General features: G+C 42.6%; 1 protein-coding gene across 1 annotated transcript; it reads right to left on the bottom strand.

Annotated features, from left to right (window-relative positions):
• Positions 1-265: 265 nt before the first annotated feature.
• On the bottom strand, positions 266-12292 carry PRRG4 (proline rich and Gla domain 4). The gene is made up of 6 exons (XM_053390340.1): positions 12007-12292; positions 10542-10651; positions 6258-6421; positions 3359-3407; positions 2300-2435; positions 266-1046 (listed from the first exon to the last, which is right to left on the bottom strand). Exons 2-6 carry the CDS (start codon positions 10639-10641, stop codon positions 830-832), a joined length of 666 nt encoding a protein of 221 aa, XP_053246315.1. The 5' UTR covers positions 10642-10651; positions 12007-12292; the 3' UTR covers positions 266-829.
• Between the last annotated feature and the right edge of the window lie 2531 nt (positions 12293-14823).

Here is a 14823-nt window from a genome sequence, read left to right as displayed (position 1 = left end):
ATGCAAACATACAGTTAATTCAGTGGCTTCAATGTAAGTTTTATTAAATCCGCCTCATATTAATTAGCTAACCAATACCAGGACTGTATTGTTAACTGTGTTGTGAATGGCCACTGCTAATAGCATGTTTTCTCTCAGCTTCCATTCTTCTTCCTTCACCCCTCGTGTACCTGTAACTTGGGGTAATACTTAAGGCCTATTTCATCGGATGCATGAAGATTCATGATTTAATGCGCACTGAGAGGCAAATGAGGAGGAAGCACCATTCAATTAAAGATCTGTTATTGCTCGTTTAAAAAACACAGTTTAAGTTGTTCAGAGTTAGAGAAACATTCCATTTATATTATGTTACTAGCTCTTCCTTTTATTGTGGTTAAAAGTAGTTCAAAGCAAGGATCCTGTGTTTATTCATATTATCATTCCCACTTTATTACCAATCTGAATTGGTGTTTTTTTAATTTAAAAAATGCAGCTTTAAAAAAAATTGATAATGAAAGTTCTAAGTTGGTGAGAGACAGAAAGGCTGGCAAATCAATGCACTGATTGCACCAATTGGCTCAGAATGCATCAGAGGAGTTCACTACAGTTCTTAGCACCTAAAATGAAGCATAACAAAAGGAGTCGTTCATCCTTAGCCATCAGCACATTGCTTAAGGGTGCATTCCTGGTTCACCTGACACACTTCACTTCCTCTCAGGCACACTGAAGAGCTGTATCCCTTTCACCCTGTGAAAGACTCCTGAAGTAAGCACAATGCTGCAGCATTTCAGCTATACAGCTTCTTCTCTCCAACTTAATTCTCAAGCATTCTACAAGCCCCGTTTCTTAATTAAACAGGAAGAGAGAGAGACTTCTTGAATGCCCTAAGCCCTCTTGAAGGGCCTGGATATGGCGGCGGTGGAACTTCACAATTGCCGCCTATTGCCACTGCTTGTTCATAAGTTGGCAATCCACTGTGTTCTGTGCATGGAGAGAGAGGGTTTAAGGAAATCTCTTCATGTCTTTGAAAGATGATGGAAGAGTTACGCCTCCTGTAGCTTCTATCCCTAAAATAAAAGCAAAACTTTTAAGAATGGCAGAGTGGTGATTAAGTATAAGAGTCCAAAACTTCGTTTGAGAGAAGAACCTGAACTACACTTTCTTGGGAGTACAATGTTTTCAGTGGCTAGTGTTTGCTGTTCAGAGAACAGGGTGGCATAGAATGGGAGTACAGTATTCATTTGTTCTGGTATAGTTCCCTAAACCCATTTTACTAAAGCATATGGATCAGCACTGGACAAGGGCACATCACCTCTGAAGAATTAAAAGAGTACATATGTCATGGACAAATGTAGGCCGGGGCTGTGTGTGCTGATGTCACAGATGCCAGCACTGTCACCTTCCCGCATCACAATTCGTAACAATTGCACTGAGGGACAATTTGTCAGGAGCTCTGGAGAGCTGCTGGAAGTCAGTATTCTGAGTTAGATGAATCAATGGTATGAATCAGTATAAGGCTGTTTCCCATGTTTCTCTTCGTTATTCCCTGTTACTGACTCCAGATTTTGCCTTTCTCTTTCCCACAAACCTCAGCAATTAGCTTTGCCCACTGATCTTCATGCTCTTCCATGGTCATAACAATTTCATATACCTTATTTCCATCCAAATCTCCATATATACAGCAGGATTATTTTTTAAAATCTATTAGTTCTGAAGGATTCGACTGTTCAAGTAGAAATCCATAGATTATTTGGTAAGTCATACCCTATTCTCATTTTTTCTCTTAAGTCCCAAGGCATATCACCTTGGGAGAGGTGACAGCAAGGCTGTCTCCTGGGGGCAGCCATTCCAGCAGTGGGAGAGCTGGGAAGCAGAGCTCACTCCATTGAATCTGCTGTGACAGGACAGCTCCATCAGGCCTCATCTCCCCTCAGTTGTCATCTGTGGGCAGCCATTCCATCATACTGCCTCAGTGGGAGAAATAGGAAGCAGGGCTCCTTCATGAACTGCCTGTCCCTGAGCTGCGCCAGCTGTTCATTATTTCCCTTGTATGTTTTGAGTTTGTAAGTCTCCCAAGTATAGACTGTCTTGTTTTTATTGTGTATAAGCCACTCTGGGAGCTTTTTTGGCTAACAGCAGGGTACAAATGCTTCAGATAAATATCTGCACAGCACAAACCCAAATGGGACAAAATGCAGTAAACATACAGCACACATATATACTGCACCCATATATTTTTTTGGGGGGGGTACAGAAACTTCCATGTCAAACTTGAATACACTGAACAAAGTGTTGGAAATTACAAAACTTATTTTCTTACCGTGGTAGATGTCTTTGTTTGCACTTCTTTTGGCAGAGAAAATAAATAAGTAACCCAGTTATGATCAACAGTACTCCAATTGCGACCAAGCCAGTCAAAAGTCCCATAACATCAATCTTCCGCATTGCTTGCTCTTCTGTACAGAAATCAGAATTACTGAGTATATTCTTGATCTACCCTAGGTCACACTATGCCGTAAAAAAAAAAGTGTCTTGAAACTATTCCTAAATTATCCCGCCTCCCCATAGCTGCCTAAGTCCCCTCCTCTCCAGGGTCTTTCCCAAGCAATGTAAGACACTGGTTGTGTGAAGCTATCTTCTCCACCCTTTTCATGCCTCTCCTGGTTCTGGAAGACCAGGGGAGAGAAAGATGCTTGTTACAACGGGAGGGGCAGACACCGATGCCTCTTTAACAACCAGAATAATCCCTGCCTCTTGGCCTCCCTCCTCTCCTGCTTCAGCTTCTGCCTCTGATCAGAATTAGATCAGACTTCTCTCTGCCACAGACTCCCCCAGCTCACTAAGCCCTGTTACATCTTCCGCTTCCAACACCACCTCACCCCTGTCTTCTCCCTCTTCTACATCCTACCACTACTTTTTGGGCTCTGAACCTTCTTCCCACCATTCCTGTGCATCCAACTAGTCTATGACACTGGAGGAGGTTGGGATGAAGCAGAGGTGTCTCTCCACCCAGCCCTGCCCAGATACACCAACAAGGAATGCCCCAATGTAAATGGCAGGTGGGCAGAGGCCCCACTGGCAGGAGTCAGCAGGACTCCCTGAAGTGGGGCATTTCAGGGTTGGGGGAGGGTGGAACTGGGCTAGCAAAGGATCCACTCAACCTTGAGCCAGCTCTGCTGCCATTATGTGATGGCAATAGACCTAGGGGATGTCATAGCAAGAAGGCATTTTTCCTTGTGGCCAGCAGAAGTGGTGGTACTGTGGTTGTGACAGTGCTGCTCTGCCAGGCAGAGGTGAGTGTGGGTTTGGATGGTGGGTTAAAAGTATCTGCAATAGAAAACAAAAATAGAAACCACGAAGACCTGTGATTTTGGCTTACCTTGATATCTGCCACGACCCTCCATGGTATATTTCTCCCAAAATAATATCTGAGATAGTAAAGAAAAACAATGTAATTGAGGTAAAATCTCTAGCAGCAATTAAAAACAAAAACTGCTCCCCCAAAAAAAAACCAGTTAAGAATTTAACTTTGGTTGAAGTTACAAGAGTCGCACTGATTAACTCTGGGTGGAATTTGGTTAAGGAAGTTTTAAGACCTGCCTTAATACCAATATTAATTATCAGTATATATAAATTGGACTGAGAGAAAGGCAACAAGCTGTGCATAAGGCAAGACGGAAATAAAACACTTCATTAGCCCCGCTGGTAATTGGCTTATACTGCAACTTCTAGTTATTGATAAATACTTACTCATGCTGGTATAAGTGAATACTTACTAGAATATGATTCTTAAGCATGTTTGCTACAACTGTCTGAGGCGGATTCTCACCCCCACCCCATGACTAGCATATGCAGCTGCATGTCACATGGATTTAAAAGGACTCCCTTCAAAAGACTGAAGCCTAAGTACATCATGCAGCAGCAAGTTCCCCGAGAAGCCATTTGATGAGACATGCATACATTTACAGTGCATGCACACAATATGTTTATTTTTATATTTTTATAGTAGAACCTCTGCTTTATGAATACTGTTTTGCTTCTGGGGCACAGCTTCCAGTTTTGACAGGCTGTCCTTAAGCTTATTGGTGCTCCCAAGCTTTGACGTGCTAATATGGACAACTAACTCAGAGCTACTCTGCAACTCAGAAACGGCAATTTCTAAAAATATAAGAATAATGAGTGACTAATGTCTGATGCAAAATAAAGCAACGCATACACTCTTACCATAGGAACATTCACCACAAGGCCAAAGAGCACATTAAAGATGACATATATTTACCCCCAAATCAGAAGCTCAAATACGCAAACCTTAAAAGCATCCTTATGTGTACACACACACACACACACAGAGAGAGAGAGAGAGAGAGAGAGAGAAGGTACCTTAAAGTCTATCAAGATTGCAATTCAGGTTATTGAGCTTTAATCACAAGGCAAGAATTGGCCCCATGGTAAACCTCAGAGAGGGAGATTTTCCCTCTCTCCTAGTGAACTTAAAAAAAACACATTGTAGAGTTGGAAAGGACCCTGATGGTCATCTAGTCCAACCCCCTGCAGTGCAGGAATCTTTGCCCAATGTAGTAGGGCTCAAACCCATGACCCTGAAATTAAAAATCTCATGCTCTACTGTCTGAGCTTTCCCAGCAGAAGGGTTGCTGTGTGGTATAAACTATAGTTCCCAGGATTCCTGGGATAAAAAATGTGATTTAAATGTAGCTTGTGTATGCAGTATTAACCTAAAACTCACAGTTCTCCTGCAAACTAGTGGATTTAAAAGATAGCTAGTAACAGTACATGTTGGCCTGCCTATGAGGAGGTTTAAAATAGCCATCTCAGGCAGCATAAGAAGCAGCACCCATAGGTGCTCCACTCTCCTCTGTCTCTGGGGGAGAAGTGGTGTTGGTTTCCATTGAGATCTTGCAAAATCTCGCTGGAAAACAGTGCTGCTTCTTTGCTGGTAGTGGGGTGAGCCTGCCAGGGTGGCACTTTTCAGCTTCCCTGGTAGCGGTGGCAGGGTGGGAGCAGAGTGGCAGCACAGCAGTACAGTGGTACCTCAGGTTACAGACACTTCAGGTTACAGACACTTCAGGTTACAGACTCTGCTAACCCAGAAATAGTACCTTGGGTTAAAAACTTTGCTTCAGGATCAGAACAGAAATTGTGCAGCGGCGGCAGCGGGAGGCCCCATTAGCTAAAGTGGAACTCCAGGTTAAGAACAGTTTCAGGTTAAGAACGGACCTCCAGAACGAATTAAGTTCTTAACCCGAGGTACCACTATACATTCCCATTTTGCCTTTGGTGGCAAGCCACGACAAGCCACCATGGAACACGCCTTCAATTATTGTTTAAATAAAAAAACAATGCACATATGGAAAAGCTTCTCCACACTGCGCACGTCAAGAAACTACGTTAGAAACATTTCCCTGATGATTCTCTTTTGAAATGCATCATCTAGCCCTATTTACCAAAAAAGTTAATAACAGCATGGCTAATCCCAAGGCTGCCCCCATCCATTTTGTGGAGATAGAGTGTACCCATCCTAATAACAGTAGCACATAAAGCCTAGTGTGGGTACAGCACCGAAGAGTGAGGGAAGTGGAATTTGGATTCACTTGTAAATTCTACGAACAGTTAATGAGCTAGCTCAGCCCTCCTCAACCTGTTGCCCGCCAGACATTTTGGACTACAACTCTCAGTTAGCCTCAGCCAGTATGGCCTATGGCATGGGTAGGCAAACTAAGGCCCGGAGGCCAGATCCAGCCCAACTGCCTTCTAAATCTGGTGCGCAGACGGACGGTCCGGGAATCAGCGTGTTTTTACATGAGTAGAATGTGTCCTTTTATTTAAAATGCATCTCTGTGTTATTTGTGGGGCACAGGAATTCGTTCAATTCCCCCCCAAAAAAATAGTCCGACCCCCCACAAGGTCTGAGGGACAGTGGACCGGCCCCCTAATGAAAAAGTTTGCTGATCCGTAGCCTATGGTCAGGGATTCAGGGAGTTGGAATCCAAAGCAACCAATTGGAGAAGGCTGATTACTTTCCCCCTCTGCATAATGGCTCAGACAACAGTTCAGAAAGACTAGACCTGGGCTAGTTTGAGAGGCACAACCCTTTCAATCCTAGGAGCAGTAAAAAATAAAAAAAATAAAATACAATTTCACCCATAAGCACAATGGGTTCTGTGCCCTTTCTCAAATGATAAATATGTACACATGATGTAGTCCTAAACATTGACCTTAGAAATATCTCCTTTATAGGCCACCAAAAGTAAAGCAATTACTGTTTTTTCTTGGTCTCCAAAAATTTCTCTTGCTTCCTCGAAATTGCAGTATTCTTCATTGCATTCCCTTTCAAGATTCCCTGGGGTTACTAGTTCAAAGTCAAATCTGTTGTATAGAAGGTGTCGTCCAATGAATAAATTGGCTTCCTCTGTTGAGATGAACACTGAAAAAATAATTAAAGCAACATTTATATTAAATATATAAACATGGCCTTTAAGAAAATGCACTGGAATGCAAACACACTGGTGGAAAATTTCCATTCACAGATGCTTTAAAGACACACCAAGTAGAGTCCCTTGATTATAGTCACATGGAAGAAGTCACATATGAATCAGCAGAGCTGATTCAAAATATTTCACAACCACATTTTCTAACCACCTATGTTTGCTCAAGTCACACTAGAAGGCTGCGTGACCCCAGTGGCTCACACATTACTTACTTCATATTATTGTGAAAACAGCAGTAGATCATATTTGAGTATTACATAGGCCTTAAAAATGGAGCCCCTTTTGTCATTTTGTCATTATGGTTTAGTCTAGGGGTCAGCAAACTTTTTCAGCAGGGGGCCGCTTCACTGTCCCTCAGACCTTGTGAGGGGGGGCTGGACTATATTTTTTAGGGGGAGGGGAATGAACGAATTCCTATGCCCCACAAATAACCCAGAGATGCATTTTAAATAAAAAGACACATTCTGCTCATGTAAAAACACCCTGATTCCCGGACCGTCTGCGGGCCGGATTAAGAAGGCAATTGGGCCGGATCTGGCCTCCGGGTCTTAGTTTGTCTACTTATGGTTTAGCCTTTATAGGTGAAAAGGTTATCCAATGCTGAATGCCATACTGCAGCGATCTGGAGCTATATAAAGCACTTGCACATAATCTACTCAAGGAAATAACGGCTGGGCTCATCTATAATCTATAACAGCTGGGCTCAAAACACAGGGTTTCCCAAGGCTATGTTTGGTTAATGGCATCCACTAGTCAGCTTTAGTGGGTGAGCCTCTAGGGTGGAATCTACACACATACAAAAAAAACGCTGTGAAAATACTTTTTTAAAAATAACATTTTGAAAAATACATTGAATTTGGCATAGCTGTTACCATCTAGTGTCACATTTGTATACTGTACTTTACAACACATTTTAAACGTTTTATTTGCAGCTGTATAGCTGAGTCCCAGGTGACAGAACCTTTGATGATGTGACCATGATGGTTGCCCTAGCTTTGTAGGCTCTGGCCTCACTGAAACTCTTGCAGAAGCAAGCAGGAAAAGGCTGCTGGTATTCAATTCAACCACCTCTGCTTCTCCTTGTTTGTTTCTTAAGCCTTTCCCCAGATTTTCTATTTGCCACAGATTCCTGTTTACCTGCCCCTTGCCCTGTAATCTGACCCTCAGTTATCTCAGTAATGCTTCTATCGAATCCTGCTTGTGTCAAGACTAGATTGAATTCACTCCTGTATCTAACTGTGAAGTTTCATCCCCAGTGCTGATGCTGTGAGGTTGTGTCGGGTGCTACTGCTTCAGGGATTCTGTGGGGGCCACTGAGTAAAAAACTTGTTTATACTGACACCCCAAAACCACATCCATCTTCTTGTCCACAGTGGGTGGCTGCAAAGTGAAAAATTCAGCCCACTCCAAAATATGTTATTATTGGGTGCTTTTAGAAAACCTGTGGTATCTTTCAGTTTCTTTTCGAAGGATTGCATCAATTGCAATCGTCCCAGAACCTTACTATTTAATAACGGGAAAGGGTTGTGGGTGGCATGAATCATGGTAGATACAAAGACAATCTGCCACAGATGTCAGTAAAATTAAAACTAGTCTCATGGTTTTTCTCAAGGGAACCAGCAAAGTCCCACAAACTGTTGTATATCCCTAGTTTCTGAAAAAGGAGCTCCACTAACAAAATACTTTAATCTGAGGATCACATGACAGGAAAGAAGAGGGACGCGGGTGGTGCTGTGGGTTAAACCACAGAGCCTAGGACTTGCCGATCAGAAGGTCGGTGGTTCAAATCCCTGCGACAGGGTGAGCTCCTGTCCCTCGGTCCCTGCTCCTGCCAACCTAGCAGTTTGAAAGCGCGTCAAAGTGCAAGTAGATAAATAGGTACCACTCTGGCGGGAAGGTAAACGGCATTTCCGTGTGCTGCTCTGGTTCGCCAGAAGCGGCTTAGTCATGCTGGCCAGATGACCCGGAAGCTGTACACCAGTTCCCTCAGCCAGTAAAGCAAGATGAGCGCCACAACCCCAGAGTCAGCCACGACTGGACCTAATGGTCAGGGGTCCCTTTACCTTTAAGTTTGCAACATGCACACATTTAACTTGTGCACATTCAGATTCATACACTCGGCAAACAATTAAAAATAAAAATAAAAAGAGGGCGGATGCCTGGGAAAAAGGACTTTGGCAATCCCACTTACCATTGAACCCAATGTGTATTGACTATATGCGATTTTGGTTCTAGGTGCAATCCCTGGAATGTAACCCTTGCCTAAGTTGCAGGCTTGTTGTCTTCGTAACAACAGTGGGTTATATTTCAAAACAGAAATCTTTAGCCAGTAGCCTAAGAAAAACCTGAAGAACTTTTAAGAGCCACAGTCATTGTTCAGCCCCAGATAATATACACAAGTTACTTATGAAACTATGACAGTGATGTCACTTTGAGCCATATTAGAGGTGTTCAGGATGAAGAAGTTATAAACAGCCTTTAGAAGCCAGAACAGAGGTACGTGTCAAAGGGAGTAAACCTTTCCAGGTGAGGTGGGACTGAAATGTGTCAAGTTAAGTTGAAACAATGTGGGGAACTTGAGAGGAGCCTGAGGGCAGGTTGAATACGAAGAACTTTAACAGGAAAATGACTTCATAAAATGACATTTCCCTGTAATTCTTCCATGGTTACTAATAGTTATAAATGTATGTTTAGGTGGTAAAAGCACACACAAATATATATAGCCAGATGAAATCCATTAATTTAAAAGTGATATATTTCTAATTGGCCATGGTAGAATTGCAGTGAATCCTCAGGAGGACATTTTTCTGCAAAATAAAATAAAATATAGCATAACTCATCATGAATTCTGTGGGAGCAAGCAAGGGGAAGAAAGCAAGAGCATGGAGACCCTGTGCCCTTGGGAGTGGATGATTCCATTTGCATTGTCCCATCCCTTAGCCCTTGAGCCTTCATAAGGGAACTACTCTGTTTCTGGTCTTATGCATATGAATGTTCATGGGGGTGGGTTGCTCGGCACTAATGCCATCAGTTTGGGGCTATCGGGGGTTGTGGAAGTGTTGGACGTTGTTAGCTAGCTTATTTGAACATGGTACACTTACTATTTTTTTGGTGTATTTTAAATGAGCTGTTAATTGTCGAATTCCTCATCTTACTTTGCAATATTTTATTATTATTATTATTATTGTTGTTGTTGTTGTTGTTGTTGTTACTGTACTATTGTATTTAGACTGTTCTAGAATCATAGGATTGTAGAGTTGGAAGGGACCCAACCCAACCCCCTACCCGCAGCCATCCCTGGTTAACAGATGCACCAACCAGGCATGTCCAAAGTCCGTTGTTTCGGGGGCCCGCTGGTCGGTTTAATCTGGCCCCTGTGACAGTTTATTTCCTGGGGTAAAATCCTAAAAAAAAGCTCAACAACCTCAATCCTAAAAAAGAGGTCAACAACTTAGCTTGGCCCTTATGGCCCTTCACTTCATCAAATCTGGCCCTCTTTGAAAAAGGTTTGGACACCACTGCACCAACCCATTGCACCACAGAGGTCTTGGTTTTCTATGAACTACATTGAGCAGAAATGTATTTGTGGAATATGTGGTAGATAAATAAAGGATACTTGTCACTATGGCTGTTGGAGTTTGGCAGGTGCTTGGTATAGCCACTGATTAAGGATGGGCTTGGGGGATTCCATACTGCTGGCTGCATGGGGCCAACCAGAAGCAATTCTGGCCTATGGTTTCCAACTAAACATGTTAGTATGGGGCAATTGCCTGGGAGGGGTACAGTTTAAAGCCCAGAACAATGTATTTAAGATTGTTGTTCTATGACTATTGATTGTTGCAATAAATTCTTTTGATTTCATACACCCCACAGGAATGACTGACTTCTTGAACTATCTTGACAATAGTGTCTGGATGATTCCCCTCCTCCACCCATACGCGCAATTAGACCCTTTTTAATGAAGGAAGAGTAAAGCTTTAGTGAACAAATTATAATTTTGGATTGGGAAGAGAATCTCAGCTGTGTTTAGAAGCCATAGCTTATGCATAAAGTTACCTTCTTTCACTGCATCCGAGTCCTTCAGTTGTCTTGAGCAGTGAGGAAATGCAAGCAACGTTAGCACCAGCTGAAGGAGCAAAATGTAAAAAAAGAACATAACCCGGTACCTGTAAAAAAAAAAAGTTACCAAATTAATAATATTTTTTAAATTGTTAATGGATAAATTGCAGACAAACTTCAAAAAAATTGACTTATTGGCTGCAGTTAACATCATTCACAAGTCGCTACAAGACATTTAGATGAAAGTTGCTTTAGATTAGGCTGCAGGCCTCCCATAAAACCAGTCTAGCATGTACCTCATCTTGGTTGCGTAATAATAATTACATGGATTGTTCTCAGCAATTGAAACCAACAATTTCAGCATCAGGAAAAAATAATACATGATAACATAAGTTAGGTCCTACTTCATGTGTCCGTCCATCCTTTCGATCACCAGCACATTCCCCCCACATGTAGAATCTTGTCAAGGACAACATTCCAAACTGATTACACGGAGCTTCAGCATGACAGAAACTAGACATGTGCTTTTACTATGATATTGACCAGGGTTCACAGAGCTCCTTCTGGGCATGATCAAGGGTTTGTTCAAACAGTAAGACCCCCCCCTCCCCACGCTACTTCTCTCCCTTCAAAACTAGGCTATATGGTACCATGTGACTGAAACGCCCCTTATGGGCTTGAAGGGCTCTTGCTCCAGAAATGGAAAAAAAAAAAACTCCTGCTCCAGAAATGCAAAAAAAAAATTTCTCCTGCGCCAGAAAGCCCCCGCTTGGACTGGCCAGGCTAGTCGCGCTGTTCTTTGGCTCCTCGCCAGTAGGCACAATAGCTCTTGCTCAGCATCTCAGGGGGGGGGGGCAGTTTAGCCGGACGAAACTGAGCCGCTTTCAAAAAAACAATGACTGTGGCGCACCCGATACCAACCCCAGCAGCCCTCTCTTCCCAGAAGCGCACCTCGAATTCCACCCCACTTCCCCTTCGATGTTCAAATGGCCGGCTGCTGCTGTTGTGGACACACGGTTTTTTAGGCTTTTTACTTTTGTTATGAGTACATAAACAAAATACAGCGCCCTGGGAATCTTGGGCTGAAGGTATTCTCGAGCAAAACTGTGCGCAAACTTCAAGTTCATGGCGCGCTGCGATTGATGGCACCCGCCGCCACTTCCTGCTTCTTTAAACTAATGAAAGCTAAGCCCCCCGCCAGCCCCAAACCATCGTTACAATTAAGGGGCAGATCTAACAGCCGATATTGCGGAAGATCAAGCCCAACGTAGAACTACAGAAAGCGTAAGTGGAGAAGGCACGTTGCTCGGGTCACGAAGGTGCCATAGGGGGTGGGCTCCAGTAATTTTCCCTCCCTCCGCCTCCCCTCGGAAGAACTGGCAGCTTCATCCATGTCCTTAAACTCGCAGATCTCTGTGTCTTTATGCTCCTCGAAATCTATCCCGCTTTTGCGATCGCCTACCTGTTGAGTTCAAATCCCAAATGCTCCCAAAGCTCTCCGTCCGCGCCACTCCAGCCTGGCTTTTCTCAGAGGTGCCGATCGCTTCTCTTCGGGAGCACTCGGAGGGGGAGACGGCGGTTTGAGATCATATTACCTGCTTCTGTAGCCTCCCACCTGAATCCCGGGCGGGCTCAGGAATAAAAGGAGAGAGGACTCGGCCGCGGCAGAAGACAGCGCATATTTAAATCGGCTAATTAGCATACTGAGTGAACATCCCATTCAACATGTCCGTGTTGAATATCCCCGTCTTCCTTAGACATCCTCATTCCTCTTCCCCGTTCGCAACAGTATGAGTCACACACAGCTCCTTTCTGCACCCATCCACCTGGATTCTAGGAAATTGTCCTTAAGTGGGAAAAGGATTTGAGTTTTGGTTTTGCGTTGCTATTTGTGCGGTGGAGCTGCAAATGCGTTCGAGGATTACTGAAAGAAAGGCCCTTCCTGTCCACTTTGGTCAAGGGTGATTTTATTGTAATGTCATGAGCAGCGAGGCAGGTCAGTACAGTGGTACCTCTAGATACGAACAGGATCCGTTCCGGAGCCCCTTTCTCATCTAGAAGCAAACATAACTAGCGACGGCACGTCTGCGCATGCGTGCGTCGCTTTTCACCGCTTCTGCGCATGCGTGTGACGTCATTTTGAGCGTCTGCGCAAACGCGCTCTGTTACTTCCGGGTTGCCATAGAGCACAACTCAATATGAGTTAGCTAGTTGAGGGGTTATTTATTTATTTATTTATTTATTTTAAATAATATTTTATTAAGTTTAACAATAGAAAAGTAGAACAATAAAAACACAAAGAAAATATAAAACACAACAATACAAACTTTCACAATACACAAAATACAAACATTTAACAAGAAAACAAAAAAAGACAATCAACACTCAAAAAGTAGAATAAGAAAAACACAGATCACTCTTTTCCAATTATTCATCTTCAATTAACTTATTTTCCTGACTTCCTCACGCCTCCCTTTTTTATATCCCTTTTTAACAATTAGTTCAGCAAATTCGTATCCTACTACTTTATCCTTATTTATTTTACCTCCCAAATTTCAAATTTTTATCTCTTATTACTAGAACCCCTTCATTTTAATTCAATGTCATCAGCATTCATACATTTTACAATACTTCTGTAAATAAGTTTTAAATTTCCTCCAATCTTCTTCCACCAACTCTTCTCCCTGGTCTCGGATTCTGCCAGTCATCTCAGCCATTTCCATATAGTCGATTACTTGCATCTGCCATTCTTCCAAGGTGGGTAATTCTTGTGTCTTCCAATACTTTGCAATGAGTATTCTTGCTGCTGCTGTAGTGTACATAAAAAAAGTTATATCCTTCTTTGGCACCAATTGGCCGACTATGCCCAGGAGAAAGGCCTCTGGTTTCTTCACGAAAGTATACTTAAATACCTTTTTCATTTCATTATAAATCATCTCCCAGAAAGCCTTAATCCTCGGGCGCGTCCACCAAAGGTGAAAGAATGTACCTTCAATCTCCTTACATTTCCAACATTTATTATCGGGCAAATTGTATATTTTTGCAAGCTTGACTGGGGTCATGTACCACCTATACATCATTTTCATAATATTCTCTCTTAAGGCATTACATGCCGTAAATTTAATCCCAGTGGTCCACAACTGCTCCCAGTCGGCAAACAAAATATTATGACCAATATCTTGTGCCCATTTAATCATAGCAGATTTTACCGTTTCTTCCTCAGTACTCCATTTCAACAGCAAATTATACATTCTTGACAATATCTTAGCATTGGGTTCCAACAATTCTGTTTCCAGCTTTGATTCTTCCACCTGGAAACCAATTTTTTTATCTTGATTATAAACCTCTCTTATTTGAAAATAATGTTATTTATATTATTTTGATGAAAGTCTACCATGCCAAAGGATCTTGAGATATGCTGCCAACAGGAAAGTACACTGCAGGAACGTCCCAGATGTTTACTCTGCCTACGGCTATGCTCCCTGCTCTTGCCCTTTTGAGAACACTTTCTACAGATACCTGTACTTAATTGTTCTTGGTGCCATTTGTGACGATGCTAAGAAACTCCTTTTCTGAGAGAAGCAAACTGTTTGAAGGAACTGGTATCCATATCCTAGACAAGTGACCACAATGGCATCATTATTTGGCAAGGTTACAATTTTGTCCACTAGTTGCCTGGACATTACATATCAGTGCATGTGAGTAAAAACGTAGGAGCTTGTTTGATGAGGCCAAAGGCCAGCAGCCTGCTCTAAGGGTGGCCAACTAGATGCCTGTGGGAAACCTGCAAGCAGGACCTGAGAACCAGAGCACTCTTCCATACTGATGTTTCCCACATCCAGCCTCCAACCATGAAGACAGAGCCTAGGAGCCTCCATGAATTTGTCTCATTCTTTGTTAAAAAAAAATGTTTATTTTTAGTTATTTTAAAAAATTGGAAACATACACAAACAAAAAATATGCAACATTCATGCCAGAAATTGGGAAACTCAGTAAATCCTTTTAGGAACACTTCTGTTCCTTGCAATCAGTTTTTCAGGAATCAGTTGCACAAATGACAGCTCCCCTCCCCCCACACTAAGAAATTAGAATTTACAGCCATGCAAAGACTTCAGCTTTTGTGTTTTGCAGCTAAAGGCCAACACAAGTCTCAGAAGTCCTGTTGGATGTTTACTTTGTTTGCCTCTCCATGTTGTCTCATTCTTTTTTAAAGTCATCCAGGTTGGTGGCCACCCCTGCCTCTTGTGGAATGGAATTCTATAGCTCAACTATGCACTGC

Source organism: Podarcis raffonei, chromosome 1 (assembly GCF_027172205.1).
Source record: "Podarcis raffonei isolate rPodRaf1 chromosome 1, rPodRaf1.pri, whole genome shotgun sequence".
Classification (NCBI taxonomy): domain Eukaryota; kingdom Metazoa; phylum Chordata; class Lepidosauria; order Squamata; family Lacertidae; genus Podarcis; species Podarcis raffonei.
Note: the sequence above shows the minus strand (reverse complement) of the source record. Positions and strands in the feature narration are given on the sequence as shown.

What these genes read in the sequence shown, in the direction of transcription:
- PRRG4 (XM_053390340.1), bottom strand. Translation starts at nt 10,641, where the DNA reads ATGTTCTTTTTTTACATTTTGCTCCTTCAGCTGGTGCTAACGTTGCTT. An exon ending in GGGTCGTGGCAGATATCAAG is followed by an intron (nt 2,436 to 3,358) that starts GTAAGCCAAAAT and finishes ATTTCTGTACAG; the next exon opens with AAGAGCAAGCAATGCGGAAG. An exon ending in AAACAAAGACATCTACCACG is followed by an intron (nt 1,047 to 2,299) that starts GTAAGAAAATAA and finishes CTTTTATTTTAG; the next exon opens with GGATAGAAGCTACAGGAGGC.